This window comes from Callorhinus ursinus, unplaced genomic scaffold (genome assembly GCF_003265705.2).
Source record: "Callorhinus ursinus isolate GAN/ISIS: 27379988/994484 unplaced genomic scaffold, GSC_fseal_2.0 scaffold17, whole genome shotgun sequence".
Lineage (NCBI taxonomy): Eukaryota > Metazoa > Chordata > Mammalia > Carnivora > Otariidae > Callorhinus > Callorhinus ursinus.
The window spans coordinates 14,193,006-14,210,279 of NW_027397079.1; the positions used below are offsets into that span (position 1 = coordinate 14,193,006).

General features: G+C 38.8%; 1 protein-coding gene across 4 annotated transcripts in view; it reads left to right on the forward strand.

Moving 5' to 3' along the window:
- Positions 1-17,274, forward strand: part of TENM3 (teneurin transmembrane protein 3) — a 1,496,942-nt gene that overhangs the window by 1,341,974 nt on the left and 137,694 nt on the right. For all 4 annotated transcript variants that reach the window (XM_073902279.1, XM_073902283.1, XM_073902281.1 and 1 more), the window contains one exon: positions 13,036-13,158. In XM_073902279.1, the coding sequence (XP_073758380.1) occupies positions 13,036-13,158 (123 nt within the window). The remainder of the gene's footprint in view (positions 1-13,035; positions 13,159-17,274) is intronic.

The window sequence follows — 17,274 nt, forward strand, 5'->3', positions numbered from 1 at the left end:
GATCTCAGTAGATGTTTGCATGTCATGACCCACCTCTTTCACAAATAAAGAACACTTCTGCTGGCTATCATTTCTATATAGATTTTAATAATGTTGCTTATAGTTTACTCCATTTGTTCTTACTGTTGCCTTCTGTTTGTATCAAAAAATGTTGATGTTTTCTTTTAAGGTGGTGCTATAAAATTTTCTTTTAAAATGTATTTAAATTTTTAAGCTAGTCATCTCACAAAAAGTAAACATATAAATGTAAAAATATATTTAGTTATAAAACCAAAAGGCATAGATGGTTCAAATTAAATCATAAAGATGATAAGCACTTTTTTTTTAAAACTATCGGTCTCTTTCATTGGGCCTTTTAATTCATTCTAGATCCTTAATCTTTTCATTAACTACATTTGTATTTTAACAGCCGAACTGCATGATGTAGTTAGTGAGCCCATGTGAGTGACATAGTATTTGTACATAAAACCTAACCCGTCATTTCAAATAGTCACAGATTTTACCATTATTTTCTATTTTTAGAGTCAGGATATTTTTAGATGCTTTTTACTGCTTCAGAGAAATTCTTTATGATCTTAGAAAAGAATCACATAGCAAGAGAGAAGCAATGCATGTTTAAAGTGGAAAAGTGGGCCACTTATTTCCAGGACAGGAGAGCGAGACCACCAGATACAAAAGCAGGCTGGCAGTGTGAGCAGGTATCCTGGGGATCAGAGATGACAACTCCCTTGGTATCTTGCTTTGAAATAGACGTCCACAAGTGCTTCATAAATCTCCATTAATAATAGGTAAGTTCATAACTAAGGAAACCTGCTCTCCACCTTGGCCCAGATTAATGGGGGGGCAGCTGGAAAACTGGCTTCGGAGGGTCTGTTTCCGCCTGCGTGATGATGCGAGCGGGTCAAGGAAAACTGATAAGATCTGTCAAAGGTACCATCATGTACTAGATACTAGAAGTGGGGAAGCATGGGAGTCCATGCAACAGAACCTGATAAGGGAGACGGTGACCCCATTTTTCTTGATGAACAGATGGTAAACAACAAACTGCACGAGCTGGTTGTACCTGGATTCCTGAAGAGTCATTGATTTTGTTTAAAGTCGCCACCTGAGAACCATGCACACGTGTGTGCACGCACACATTACCAGATCACATTTTCCCTTTCAAATGTAACCGCTTAGAGAAGTGGCCTGTTTTGAAGGGGCTGTTTTTCTGGATTTTACCATATTTTTTAATTTATTTTTTTATGCTCAATTAGCCAACATATGATAATACATCATTAGTTTTTAATGTAGTGTTCAACGATTCATTAGTTGAATATAACACCCAGTGTTCATAGCAGAAATGTCCACAATAGCAGCCAAGATGCCCTTCAACAGATGAATGGATAAAGAAGATGTGATTCATATATACAAAGGAATATTACTCAGCCATCAGAAAGGATGAATACCCACCATTTGCATCGACATGGATGGAACTGGAGGGGATTATGCTAAGTGAAGTAAGTCAAGCAGAGAAAGACAGTTATCGTATGGTTTCACTCATATGTGGAGCAAACCATGGATTTTGCCATATTTTAATATACCAGTTTTCCTCTAGAAATCTCCGTGTCCCTAATAGTTGGATCTTTTAATAATGAAGGTCAAAGTGTCTTAAAATTTCAGAGACTTATAATTTTCAGATCTATTCTACTACTTTTTCAAAAAGTCAAAACAAGCCGGGGCACTTGGGTGGCTCAGTCAGTTGAGTGTCCAACTCTTGATTTTGGCTCAGGTCATGAGCTTGGGGCTGTGGGATCAAGCCTCATTGTAGGGCTCCAGACTCAGCATGGAGTCTCCTTGAGATTCTCTCTCTGCCCCTCCCCCCTGCTCTCTCTCTATGTCTCTGTCTCTCTCAAATAAATCTTTTTTTTAAAAAAGCCCAAACAAGCCAAAGAAAGTTTTATGTTTGAGTAGATTATTAACATACGTACGCATTTGTCACATAAAAGGAGGAGAAAGCTCTTAAAGCTATTATGGAAGAAAGGAATCCAGATGAAAACTGAGTCAGTACAGCAGGCTTTTGAATAATGAGTGGATCCGTGGGGTTTCAATTGCAAAGCTGCTAATAACTGTCACTAATGAATCCTTTTTATTTTTAAGATTTTATTTATTTATCTATTTGACAGAGAGACACACAGCGAGAGAGGGAACACAAGCAGGGGGAGTGGGAGAGGGAGAATGGAGCAGGAAGCCCGATGCAGGGCTCGATCCCAGGACCCTGGGATCATGACCTGAGCCGAAGGCAGACGCTTAACTACTGAACCACCCAGGCGCCAGGCGCCCCTGTCACTAATGAATCTTGTGTTACATACATTTTGTGAAAACAGCCAAGTCAGTATATTGGCATGTGGGGAATCATCCACAAATCATGTAAATGATTTCATTGTGTATTTCGAACGTTCTTGAAATAGGTCCTCTTGCCGTATTCCTTAATGTTGACAACTGTTACCTCAAAGTTGATTGATAATGACTGGCCCCTTTGGACAGCTAATCATAATGGTGAACACTTTGTTTTTTCCATGAGATTGGAAAGGGAATGCTTCTTTCATTCAAAGAACAGAACCTGGACATGAGAGAAAACTAATGAAACATTAGGAAAACAGCCTGTTTTCAAAGTCCTGACTTAATTCCCTTGGTAACAGACACAGCAACTTGATTTTCATAAGCGCTGTCAGCTTCAGCGTTGGCCGTCAGCAGACAGGTAGAATAACTTTCCTCAACAGCATCCTTCAACGTGTGATAACGAACCTACATAGTGAAGAAAGAAAAAGTGCAATGCAATTTAGAGGTGGAATTTTTAATGTACATTTAATTTGCAAAAGAATATGAGTCAAATATTCTGGCAAATCGACATAACTGAGTCACTGTCCCATCAAGACATTTCGATAGCCAAAGTGATTCTACCTTCCCACTAATGACATACTGCCAAAAAAAAGAATAGGAAGGAAAAATACACAGCATGGATATATAAAATAGCAGCAGCCACTCCTTGTCTCCTTTCCCCTCTCCCCCCCAAAATTATTAGTTTACGTAAAACCTATGATTTTAATATTATCTTACAACACTCAGAGAAACTTGCTACCTCAAGTGTTATCAGTGCCTTGGCATATCAGAATATCCCATAGTTGGGATAATTCCCTTCTTCTTAATGACAGCTTCAGTACATATTAATAGGAAAGCTTTCCAAAAAAATTTCAATTTTAAAATGACCACATTTGGAAAAAATAAAATAAATAAAGACCATGTTTGGGCCAGCAAGATATAGACTGTTCGGATAATACTAGACTTGAAAGCTAATAACAAATAATAATGGATTAGAATGCCAAAATATTGCCTCACACACTCCGTCAACATGTATATGAACACAGCAGGAAATCCAAAACAAAAGCTAATTTATGGAAAACTATGTATTCCTAATGACAGTTTAGACTGGTAGGGGTCCAAGTTACAAACTGCATCTTTACATGAGATGCTTTCATTTTACATTGGAAACCTGGCTGTATTCTGTAAGCATGTATCAAAGCAAATCATTGTCCTATATTTAAGAGTATTTTTCTTATTTTATTCTGTAAAATCTAATCACTGCACATGCGCATCATGTATATTTATGTATTTCTGAAATTGAAACATAAAATGATGAAATTTTGCTTTCAAAACCCAAGATACCAAAGGAATTGTATGCGTGAAGTGGTGGTTTGACCCCATGCAATTTTATTTTATTTTCAAATTTTAAAAAAAGGAACAAAAGCATTGGTATTCTAATATGTTGATATCTTATTGATGCCAGATGTCTTTGCCTCTACTCAGTGATGTAACCTAATATTTATATTTGAAAACATACTGACCTATCAAAGAATTTAAATCTGGAAGAGACCTTAGAGATCATTTTGTGCAAGCTCTTTGGATATTTATATAAACGGGAGATCTAAGCCTCAGAGAAGCCCAGTGACTTGCCAAGGTCCCACAGCTAGTTCGAGCCAGAATGGAGACTGGGACCCAGTTCTCTTTTAATATCAACAAAGGCTCCACAAGACTCCACAGGCAATCCATGTTGAAAACTGTGCTTTTAGCTATAAAAGGTCAGATTCTGATTTTCTTTTCCTGCAACTTCTGATAACATCTTCCTAATGAATCTTTCTCAGGAAGATTATTTTGGGGAAAATGTACCATGGTGGATGTGAGACCTTCGCTTGCTTCCATGATGAACTTTCAGGGTTTTGGAGGCAGACACAAAACTACATTGCAGACATTTTCAGGATGATATTTTTTAAGTCCATTTTTTCTTACCACATTCTGGTTCTCATATGAGCTCAGGTTTTTTTTTTTTTTTTTTGTCTTTGTGAGAATGTTTGCTTGATCTTGTAATATTAAACAGCATTTAGCCAGTAATGGCAGGCATGCTAAGAACTGCGTCCCAGGTTGCCAAAACCTCAGAGTGTTACTCTTCAGGGTTCTGGTGACAGAAGCTGCACTCGGGTTTCTGATGGCTAGGGTGCTTGCTTCTGTCTTCGCTTCACAACATCCCCTGTAATTTACTCCAAGGTTCTGGCAGATTGCTGGACCCTGTCGCCAGCTGTCACCACCCCCCCTTCCCATCCGTATTTGGCAGTATCTAAGAACACAGGCATGCCAGTAGAAATAATAGTAGCTGTGATATAGCAACGTCAGTGCCATGGTCCCCAGAGACAAGATCAAAATTTGGCACCTTTTCCCTCAACACAGAACTAAAAATGGCACTGACCTTGCTACTTGGTGGTATATAATTTTCTTTAATTACACATTTTGGTTTCAAGTATACCACATGCTGGCTTTTAAGTATCAAACCAACATACATTGGTTAAAAACAATGGTATGCCCTTTTTTTTTTCCCCTATGGGGAAGAAGTGGAATCCTAGAATATCATGGATTCCTTTCATCTCCATCAGCCTGGAAAGGTAAAAGCAATGTATGCTGTAATTTCTTTCACTGGAATGGTCTTTGAGTTGGAAAGAAAATGTCTTCATAGAATTTCACTACCATCTTGTCTCAAAATTATCTCAGTTAGTGAGGCTTTTTTGCTCAACATTAACTGGGAAAGCCCACAGAAAAAAACTAGGAGGCTTTGGAATGAATTTTTTTAATTATATAAGTAATATTTCATTGTAAACATCTTCAGATTGGTTGAATCCAAGAATACCATGAGACAACCTAGAAAGCTATAGTCTATAAAGTAGACCATTTGGCGGTTAGTTACATAGTTTACGATAATGACGGATGGCTTCACATCCATGTGTGTTATTTCTAGAGTTGATATCATGATAATTTTTATCATCAACGTGGGTGACAGTATTAAAAGTATGCTCATTAAGTTTATAGATGACAAATGTTAGATATATTACAACTAACTAAAAAGGGTTCTGGGACGCCTGGGTGGCTCAGTTGGTGAAGCGGCTGCCTTCAGCTCAGGTCGTGATCCCAGGGTCCTGGGATCGAGTCCCACATCGGGCTCCCTGCTCCGCGGGGACGCTGCTTCTCCCTCTGCCTGCCACTCCCCCTGTTCCTGCTCTCTCTCTCGTTCTGGCAAATAAATAAATAAAATATTTTTTAAAAATAAATAAAAGCATTCTGACTGGGAATCATCTTGGAAATCTATGTTCTCTTGCCCCCAGAAAAAGGGAGGAATTAGACGAGGTGCCCGCAAGGCTTCTTCTGTTAACAGTCTCAGGGGCCCTGTTAGTCACCCCCTGTTTCTCAGGAACCAGTGCAGTTACAGAGATTCAGGCCTCTAAGATCAACTTTCAGCAAAGTATTGAAAAAGCTGAATTATATATTAAGCCTGTCTTATTTTTTCATAACTAAAATCCTATCACTTCTTCTCTTTCTTCCCAAAGTCCTCTCTCTTTTTCCCCCCAGTGTGCCTGTTTTACCCCCTCACCACAAAGATCCATTTCTGTTTCTCTTACAACTCCTCGCTCCTCACAACTGCAGAAAGTAAAAAATTTATTCAAAGAATGGGATGTTTTAGGTAAAATACTACCAAATGCTATGGTAGGGCAGGGTAGTTATTCATTCCAGGAAGGCCTCGTGAACAAATGTCATGTCAACTGGACTTCGAGGTATTGGTGAGATGTCATCCAGTAGAACTTGGGGGCGGTATCCCAGAGGCCAGGAATGTTAGGAGCAAAGGCGCAGAAGCAGGGAAATTAAGGGCATGATTTAAATGGTGGACAAGCAAATCTGGCCAGTTCATGGGCCCTGTGATATATTCACACAGTTATGCAACAGATCTCCAGAATTTTCCATCTTACAAAACTTTAACTCTACACTTTTTAAACAACAACTCCCAATTTCCCCTTACCCTGACCCCCTGGTAACCACCATTCTTTCTGCCTCTATGAATTTGAACTACTTTAGATACCCCATATAAGTGGAATCAAAACCGTATTTATCGGGCGCCTGGGTGGCTCACTTGGTTAAGCGACTGCCTTCGGCTCAGGTCAGGATCCTGGAGTCCCGGGATCGAGTCGCACATCGGGCTCCCTGCTCGGCGGGGAGTCTGCTTTTCCCTCGGACCCTCCCCCCCTCTCATGTGCTCTCTCTCTCTATCTCATTCTCTCTCTCAAATCAATAAATAAAATCTTTAAAAAAAAAAAAACAAACCGTATTTATATCTTTTGGCAACTGGCTTATTTCACTTAACATCATGTCCTCAGGGTTCATGCATGTTACAGCCTGTGACAAGGCTCCCTTCCTTTTTAAGACTGAGGAATATTCCATTGTGTGTATATATTCTTTATCCATTCTTCTGTTGATGGACCTTTGGGTTGCTTTTGCCTCTTGACTGTTACAAATAGTGCTGCTTTGAACATGGATGTGCAAATTTCTCTTCAAGAGACCCTGCTTTCAGTTCTTTGGCGTGTATATCCAGAAGTGGCATCTGGGTCATATAGTAGTTCCAGTTGTTTGTATGCATGCATGTATGTATGTATGTATTTGTTTATTTATTTATTTTGAGGAACCACTATAGTGTTTTCCATAGCAGGTGAACCACTTTACAATCTCATCAACAGTGCACAAGGCTTGCGGTTTCTCCACAACCTCACCAAGACCAGTCATAGTGTTTTAACACTACAAATCAGTCTGGGAAGGCCATGAGCTGACAGTCATTAACCCAATACATGAATTTGTTTAATCAGATTGCTTCCCGTCTAACCCCCGAGATTTCCACGGAGCAAGCCTTTCCTCACTGCCCCCTCTAGCTCCTGTCTGATGAAGTCACTTGCCATTCTACACTGGATATCTTTCCTAGGGAACACCTGGGAACCTTTTAGAGACGAGCACCTGCAGGGAGGGTGTAGGGAAGGTGAAAATACACATCCTTTAGTTATGCTGTGTGTTAGATGGACTACTTTTAAATAAAATTTTAATTTAGAAAAGTGTACAGATCGTAAGTGAACACACCAGTGGAACCACTTCCCAGATAGAAAAATAAAAATATTACCAGCATTCAGAAGTCCCCTGTGGCCTCTCCCGGTCATTACCTAGCCCCCCTCCCTAGAGGTAATTACTCTGGTAATTACTTCTGTTCCTACCAGTTAATTTTACCTGCTTTTGAACTTTATGCACATTGCCTTATACAATATTCATCTTTTTTTGTGAATGGGGTCTCTTGCTCAGCACTGTGTTTCTGAGATGTACCCATGCCATTGCACCTGGCAATGCCTTGTTCATTTACATTGGTCTGTAGAGTTCCTTGGTTGACTCTAATGATATGGTATGATATATGATAAACACTATAATTCGTTTATCCTTTTTACTGCTGGCAGACATCTGGGTTTCCAGTTTGAGGTTATTACAAATAATGCTTCTGAGAGCATTCTTGTTCATGCTTTTTGGTGCTAGGTAGATACATATTTCTGTTGGATATAGAGACAGACTTTTGTAGACCAACTGGGGACTGAACCGTCATTTCTAAGATTTTTAATGTAAAGAAAATACATGCGAATTCCAAACAAGCAACTTACAAATGATTTTGCGAAATGCAGCCATTTTCAGTGAGTCAACATCTTGTATTCAGAAGCCCATTTCAACAAATGGACAACCTCTGATTATACGTGCTGCTGTTGAAAAAGAAATAAATCAACAATTTGTGTTAAGATTTTTTTTAATTCCTTAAATTTTAGATTCAAAACAGTTGAGATTAAAAAGGACAACAGCTCAGTATAGGAAAAGGAATCCTGACATTGGGTCAAGAGATCTGGTATCATGAGTCCTCTTTATACACTACCTTTTTTTTTTTAAAAGGCGTTGGGTAAGTCACTAACCTGCTCTCTGCCTGTGTTTCACTCGTACAACAGGAATGATGACCGCTGCCGTGCACCATTCATTCGTTATTAGAAGATAATAGACATCAGGGCGCCCGGGTGGCTCAGTCGGTTAAGCGTCCGACTCTTGGTTTCGGCTCAGGTCCTGATCTCAAGGTCCCGAGATAGGGCCTCACGCCAGCCTCTGCACTAGGAGTAGTGTGTGCTTGAGATTCTCTCTCCCTCTCCCCCTTCCACTCGTGCTCTCTCTCTCTCTAAGATAAATAAATCTTTAAAAAAAAAAATAAGTTAATAGACATCAAGCTATTTTCAAAGGTAAAGAACCCACTTGAGCAGACATACAATGTTACTGCGGTCATTCACAAATTCCCCTCTTCCTTGGATAACATTTTAGATATGAATCCAGCCCCCACCCCTCATTAAAATCACCCAGAGATACATAGAAATAACCGTGTGAAACTATGAAACATGATATCAGAAACTAATTTTTTTAAGATTAAGTCTACATGAATGCTTTCTATAACTTTAAAATACACACGTATAGGGTTCCCATGTAATTTTTTAATTGTTTTAAAGAGTCTTAGAGGGGCGCCTGGGTGGCTCAGTAGGTTGTGCCTCCAACTCTTGGTTTCGGCTCAGGTCATGATCTCAGGGTCGTGAGATCAAGCCCCGCGTCGAGCTCCATGCTCAGTGCAGTCTGCTTGTCCCTCTCCTTCTGCTTTTCCTCCAGCTTGCGCTCGCTCTCTCGCTCCCTCACTCTCTCTCTCAAATAAATAAATAAAATCTTAAAAAAAAAATACTCTTAGAATTAACCAAAGTAGCCTGTCGTGAATTTTCATCCTTATCATATTACTATAAAATTTTCTTCTACAGAAGAGTGGAGTGGAAAAGTTCTTGTACAGAAGAACCATGCCTGCATTACACAAATGTTACTTAGAGGAATCTTTGCCCATCCTCTGCCACCAAATACTATCTCTGCCTTCCGTTTTCTAGATCTAGTAGAAAAACCTTATCTATCCTGTGGCCCTCACTGAAGGTACATTTCACTTCCTTCGGTACAGATTTTCACATTCCTCGGCCCCCTGGGAGAACAGACAGGTGTATTGGGCTAAGCCCTTTGTGATCAGAAGGTCTGGGTTAAAGGGCAAGGTCTACTGTTTGCCTGCTTGAAACCTTAAGCTCCTCAAAAGCCTCAATTTTCTCCGATTTAAAATGAAAAAAAAGTAATAACAGTAAGTATTCATTGGAGTCTTCATGAAGATTAAATGAGATAAAGCAGGTGAAACACTAGCACAACATTTGATATATAATAAGTGCTTAATGAATGTTTTCTCTTAAAAAAAAAATACTGCATCGGGATGTCCTAACACCAACACAAGAACAACATTGCTGCCGGCCGATAACTCCTCACCTAAACTATGTGCCCAGAGGGGTGAGGGACCCCGAAGGGGCACAGAGCTCCCAGCCACTCCTTGACACTCTGGGTACACCAAGGATCGATTTTCACCATTCACGAGTAGTGGTGCCACAGGCCCTCCCGTGGGTTCAAATCTTGCTTTCCAACTCGGGTATTGAAGAATTGGGCTCATCCTGCTGTATTTACATATGCATTTTATTTCACTGATTTTCCCTTATTTGTCTGCCAAGACCTTCCCATACAGCACTATTGTGCAAGTGCTCAGAAATTACTGTAGCATTTTTTTACTTTTACGAGTTTGCTGCCTCCCTTGGTCTCCCCCTCTCTCATTTTTGGAGTCAGTTTTACTAACACCCCATATTTGTAGAAAAATCTCAAGTTACACATAATGAGTGTCAAGAGCATTGCTAAATACCGAACGCCAAGATTTTCAAAGTACATAATATCCCAAGACCAAACAACTTGTTGGTCTCTGTTTTCAATGCAGTGTTAAACAAGATATAATATTATTTGATATGGTTCTCATTATACAGCATCTTAAATAGACTGGAATTTCATTTTATTGAGATTTACTGTAAGAAGAAAATATATAATAAAGCTATTGCCCATCTGGCAAAAAAATAAATAAATAGCTTTCCAAACAGAAACATAGCATTACTTTCTCACATTTGACATCTGTGCAGGATCCCGTGGATTATCTCTCTTCTTCAAAGTCTATTAAAACCAATAATATAAGCAAATCTATCATTCAGGAAGACTTTTTATGTTACATAAAAGCTCACAATGATGATAAATTATTTTGTTAGAAACTTTGACCCTTTTGGAATATTTATCATCACTATGCCAAAGTATGTCTGTCAAAGCTTTTACTGTATGCAGAACAAGTTCCCATTATTTTATTCAAAAATTGCTGAAATACCTAAAACCTTGAAAAAAATGTATGAAGTGATAAATGTTTAGAAAGCTCCTGACATTTTGCTACTCAAACACTATGTAATTTAATGCAAAATGACATATGAAGTTATACCTCCTTACAAGTTGACAATTTGTGAATTCAAGGATTCTATAACCTATATCTCAATCCTTAAAAAAACCAGAGCCTGAAAGGAATTGCTGCCAGGTTATAATTTAAGAAGGGGAGTATATACATTTGTTAAAAATATACAGAGTAGATGTAACTATGTTTGTATGTGTTCGCTGTGTTTCTTATTATAGCATAATTTTATATCAGGAGTGGTTAACAAAAGAATGTAAAACGTGTAGAATACCCGCAAACTATTGAATCTTTTTTTTTTAAACTTTAATTATATAAAGTACTAGTGGACTTTCACTCAACTGCTTTTCATATACCATTATGCTAATATAGTCATTATTTATTAATAAGATAACACTCTATTCTTGGCCATTTACTTATTTGTTTTATATTTATTTACTGTTCCCTTAAATTACTATATTTTTATCCACAACAGTGTTTTCTTAGATTTGCAAACATCAGAACGTCGATTTCATTTACCTACAGACACTTATTAAGACTACTAGGTTTTGGGCACCAGATAAGGTAAATGAGGTACAAAAGTGAATGAAAGCAGTCTTGGGAGAGATGCTTGACCCAGTCAGGGAAGGCTACCCCACAAAGTTGGTGTCTACCATCTGAGCGATGAATGGGTATTTTACAGTGGATGAAGAGCCTTACAGACAGAAGGAACTATTTATTGAGAGGCAGTGTGGTCTGGTCAGGTGACTTCAAAGAGTTCAGTAATCTAGGGGTACCCGGGTGGCTCAGTCGGTTAAGCGTCTGCCTTCAGCTCAGGTTGTGATCCCAGGGCCCTGGGATCTAGCCCCGCGTTGGGCTCCCTGCTCCATGGGGAACCTACTTCTCCCTCTGCCTCTCTCTCTCTCTGTCTCTCATAAATAAAAGAAAAAAATCTTTAAAAAAAATAGTTCAGTCATCTAGAGTCAATAAATAAATGAAGTCCCTATGTACTAAAAACGGTCCTGCTATGTACCAGCTGTCCATGATATACCCCCATAGACCTATCCTGTCTAGAAATTTCACATCAATTAAGTAAGGTAGGTTTAACCAACCTCACTTTTTAAGTAAAACGAATGTTAATAATATTCCATCATTTGTCCAAGGTTAAATTCTAAATTGAAGATTAGACCAAAATCTAACGCCACCTAAAGCCCCTGCTCTTTACACTACCAATTTAATTGTGTTACTACATATATTACATATTTAATAAGGGCTTGCCTTTTGACAGTGGTAGTCATCACACTATTTCTAACAATACTTCTTAAACACTATGTCTTTCTTCACCTCTCTGGTAAATTCCATATATATATGGTGAAATGTCAAACAATGTCCAAAAAAATCTTTTGTGATACGGTAATATGATCATCCCTGGGTTTCCCTAGGGTTATTTAGCCTCCTTAGGGATTAATTCTGAAACTGTATTCTGTGGAACACAAATGAAAGTTTAGTTGAGCGTTAGTGGTCAATATCACAGGGATTATTCTTGTAAGTATTTCAAATAAATTAAGAAAAATAATATAAAAAATTTTAAGTATATTACATTTGTAAATGTATAAAGTCTTATAGTTGTCTATTTTCTAAATATTTCAAATAAAGAAAATTAGTAAATCCGTTTACAAAATTTTTATAAATTTGTAAGATTATCATACCCACATCAGAAACTCTACATGAAATTAACCTGACACAGCATGTTGCTTCATCTGTGCCGTTGATGAATTGAATGTCATAAACACATCTTAAATCTAGAATATTCAAATATTACTATATTTTGTGCATATAAATCCATTCTGATCATTTCATATGCCAGCAAATTTATCTGGGAGACCAATTGTTACTTTTTACCTTAATCCAAGTGAACAGCATCATGTTTCTTGAGAATCTACAGATGTTGCAACTAAGTATTCCACGTGTGCAAGTGGCCTGAGCTCAAGCAGGTTTGGCGGATGCTGCTACAGAGCATTCGACCACTTACCTAAATGACAGAGGGCAGTGGAACTCAGAGCAGAGCAAATAATCATTCATTCCTAAGAGCCTCCTGGTACCTGTATTGCACAGCATTGCTACCTAAGCTGCATTTGTTTGAGGAATGGTTTCCTTTCTAATTTTTATGTGCAATTATCTTTGGCATTTCAGAACATGGAAATTTTCACTTTACATGTGAATCTTGTTATAAACATGTTTACCATTTGCTATACTGCTTAAAAACAGCAGACCTTTAAACAACTTGTATTCTTTGCTCCCAGCAATGCATCTCTTTGGCCTCAACTGGCAGTTACAGCAGACTGAAAATGACACATTTGAGAATGGAAAAGTGAATTCTGATACTATGCCAACAAACACTGTATCATTACCTTCTGGCGACAATGGTAAGAGAAAGAATTTTGTGTCTTGTGTGTTTCTTTTAACATCTCTTTTCCATAAATTTATTTTTATCCATGTCACATCCAGCTATATCTGGGAGAGGGAAAAGATTTTGAAATACAGATGTCATCTTTTAATGAGGGGTTTTTATTCATTTACTTGAAAGATTGGAAGTTCACATTTTTATTATAGGAATAATACGATTTTCTGCCTTCTGATTTGATGGCTAGGCTTTTCCGGCTTTCCCTCTGCAAGTGTGTATTTTGTCTTATTTTTAGTCTGTAAATAGGCTGTACTTCAGTACATCATCTCATATATTATATCTTGGGTGTATTAAGCTTTTTTCATTCAACTAGCATATGGAGTTGGAATACTATATGAATTTTGTTTTAAAAGCTTTCAAATACAAGACACATTAAAGGATTATAATTTATTGACCTTTCCTCTGCTTGTCCTTTCTGTAAACCTTCAAAAGTTTGCACTTTGGGCTAACAGACTTTCAGATCATTTGGTTCTGAATTAAAAACAATTTAAGAAGCTTGAGAATGCTTCCTTTCATTTTTCCATATAAACACCCAGGAAAATGTATATCTACCTGTGTATATTTATATTATATGTACTTGTCCATTATTTTGATGTGTGTGTGTATTTTGACCCTTGCAATCTCTGACTTTTTGCAACATGTCATAATATTTTATATCTCAAAGCAACCGGATCAAGATGCCTTTTTTTGTCACATAAATATATTGTCTGCCTTTAAGCATTTCCCAAGCTTTTCTTCCCCCTTTGTTTCTTCTTATCTCATGTATTTGTATTCTGCTTTGGCATCAATTATGTCCGTCCTCGTGTGGCTAGTTTCTTTGCAAGACTAAAAAGAAGCTATTGTGTATTTATAGATAACATAAATACATTTATGTTTTTATATATATATATGCTGCCATTTGACATGTCCCCATTCACTATGACTAATGCCTTTATCATTTTTCTGTTCTCTGTTTTCTCATCTTCTGTTTTATTTTAACAACAATAATTTATGGCATTTCTCTTCCTTCTTAGGGAGACTGAGGAATTTTATAAGATGTTAGATTTTCATGGTAATAATAAATACCCTTTGCCCCACACCTGTATGGAGCCTTTTGATATAAAGCTCCACATGTTCCAAGAAACTATAAGTGGTAACGTATTAGTAATGAAAACTGTAGGTGGGGGAAATTGCAATTAAGTAAACAATTGTTTAATTTTTTATACACTGATAACAGATGAACCGCTTAAGAGTGTTTATTTTGGGTTTCTGTAGATTAAAATGTAGCCTGTCTCTTAAAGCGGATGGTTTCTATGAAAAGAGCCTGATGGCACATACTAACCACACGTGGAGGGAATAGACTAAAAAGAGAAAGGCTTATTGTAGATATGTTTAGTTTTACAACATCCTAACCTTTTATCATGGTTAAGATGGAAATAGAGCGCAGCTAATTAGTTTCACAATACTTAAGCAGCATAATACTAAGAGAGCTACGGATTGAGAGATGCTCCCCCAGCCTCATGCTGGTTCCTGGTATTCTGCCGGGGAGTACCTTCTCTGCTTGAATCGGCAGCATTCCTCAGCTCCCATAAACCATGTTCAAATCCTTAGCTTCTTCACCTGTTTACTTTGTAACCTTGGTCAGGGTGCTTTCATGGTTCAGATCCTAGAAGAAGATTTCAGGACAACCCTGGAATGAACTGCCTGGGATCATTTGAAAGAACATCATGGGGGCGCCTAGGTGGCTCAGTCGGTTAAGCGTCTGCCTTCGGCTCAGGTCATGATCCTGGGGTCCTGGGATCGAGCCCCGCATCGGGCTCCCTGCTCGGTGGAGAGCCTGCTCTCCCTCTCCCTCTGCGGCTCCCCCTGCTTGTACTCTCTTTCTCTCTCTCTGTCAAATAAATAAAATCTTAAAAAAAAAAAAAAAACCATCATGTACATACGGCTTCAGAAATTCTGTGGAGTTAATAGAGTTTTAAACTCTTCTCTATGACTGCAGTAAGAAATCCACATTATGTCAAAATCCACAGACCCATGCACATACCCATCTGAAATACGTTTCCCAAAATAGTGCTTCTCCTCGTTTTGTGACATGCACCCTGGTTTTCTCACTCTGCTGCATTTCCCATTTATACAAGTGCTGGTTGACACAAAATTTCACGGTTTACAAAGGATGGTGGTCCACAGTTTCAGTAACACTGCTCTGAAAGTCCCCTCCTCTAGGAGAGACTGGAGTTCCCCCACGTGATCATAGAATGCACTGCGGACAGTTGACTCACATGAGCCTGTCGGACTGTATATACACGGAAGCAAAGAACCTATTTTCTAGGCTTGTAAAGAAGCCCCCCACGTAAGGAACAGCCACCAGATGCCCCAGGATGAGTTAGGAACTCTGGAGAAAAACTGATCCTCCAGCTGTCAGCTGGACTGGGGATTCATAGTCATTCCTCCTTATGGGAAGGAAGGCTGTCTCTGGGCTCAGACCTTGTCCACAAAGTGGGACCTAATTAGTAGTCACTTGTCCTCTTTATTATTTCTCGGATAGCACCCCCCCAAAAAAAACCCCTAAATTATAAGGAATTCTTATTTCCGTTTTTCCAAGTAAAGATTCTTGGTATGTATCTCTTAAATACTTGCAGTCACGGGGTTCAGGGGGGCAGGAGGGGACTATATTTACAAGACAGAGGAAGTACCTGAAAATCACAGCTTTTAAACCCCTGTGATGATCCTGCACTGTCCAGACACCATCGTCCACAACCTCAGCTTTATCCAGAGAAGCCTATCACATCATCTCTTTAGAAATTCGAGATCACCACCCTTAAGAGAGCCTTAGAATTCAGAACAAAGCTCATTAGGAGAATTAACTGTGCTAAACATAATGAGACAATTGAGTCACGGCTTCTAAATACAGTACTTTTGTTTATGCAGTCCTATTTCATTCTTATTTTATAAATAGTGTTCTAAGGAACACTCATGCTGTTAAGGCGTCAGGAAACTCCAAGCTAGCTTGTAAGCCCATTTGAATGGAAGCTTCTACGTGGTATTTAGTATATAAAAGAAGAATTTCTATTATATTCCATGAGGCCATCTTTGACTGCCACTTTTAAAGATGAGCTATCAGAAGGGTGGGGTCTCGGGCAAAACTGATGGAAGTGAACAGTGTGAATGTAGAGGTGAGAATGAGGCCTTTTCAACTTCCAATACCAGTCTCTTTCCAGAAATTAAAATTATTCCCTGGGACCAAGGAATTCATTTAGCCTAATGTACTGGAAAGAATGACACAGGCCTATATTCAGAGCCTAGCTCCTTCATTTATTTACTTTGTAACCTTGAGCAAGTTACTTAACCTCTTGGAGCCTCAACTTCCTCATGTGTAAAGAGGGAATCATAATACCCATCTCCTGGCTCACTGACTCCAACAGTCCGGCCGCCCTACTTTTGTTCCCTTACAAACTCTCTTCCACATTGTTCCACATCTTCCTCCTGCCCTCAGAATCCCCGCTCTCTCAACAGATGGGCCCTTCTCTTCAACCACAAATAGAAACCTCCCCAGGAAGGTTCTCTTAATTTCTTAAAAACAAATCCTCATTCCTCTGCATGTCTGGATCTGTACTTCCACTCTTTGCCCTGTATTCAAGGCTAATCTTTCCATGAGCACTCTTGATCCCGTTCTATATCTTCCAAATTTGCCCACTGTTGACACCTTCCGTCAACATGTGAACCTATGGAGGCCTCTCAATGTCTTTTACAAAAAAGCCAAAAACCCCTTGACCCTCCCTTCTCCCACAGCTCTACCCTATTTGTCCCTTCTCCCTTCACATCCAGCCTTCATGAGCACAGCATCTGTATTCGCTATATTCATTTCTTCACTTTCTATATACCGCTTTCTCATAGCTGTTCTCTACCACAATGCATTGAAACCGATGTCTTCTTGGGTTATCAGTTGCTATGTTGGCAGCATCTGTGAATACGCTTCCATCTTTATCATATTGGAGTTCTTGGTAGCATATAATTGTTAACCTACCCCTCCTAATTGAAATGCTCTTTTCTCTTAGCTTCTGTGATACCGCATTCACCTTGGCTCTCTTCCTGACTCTTT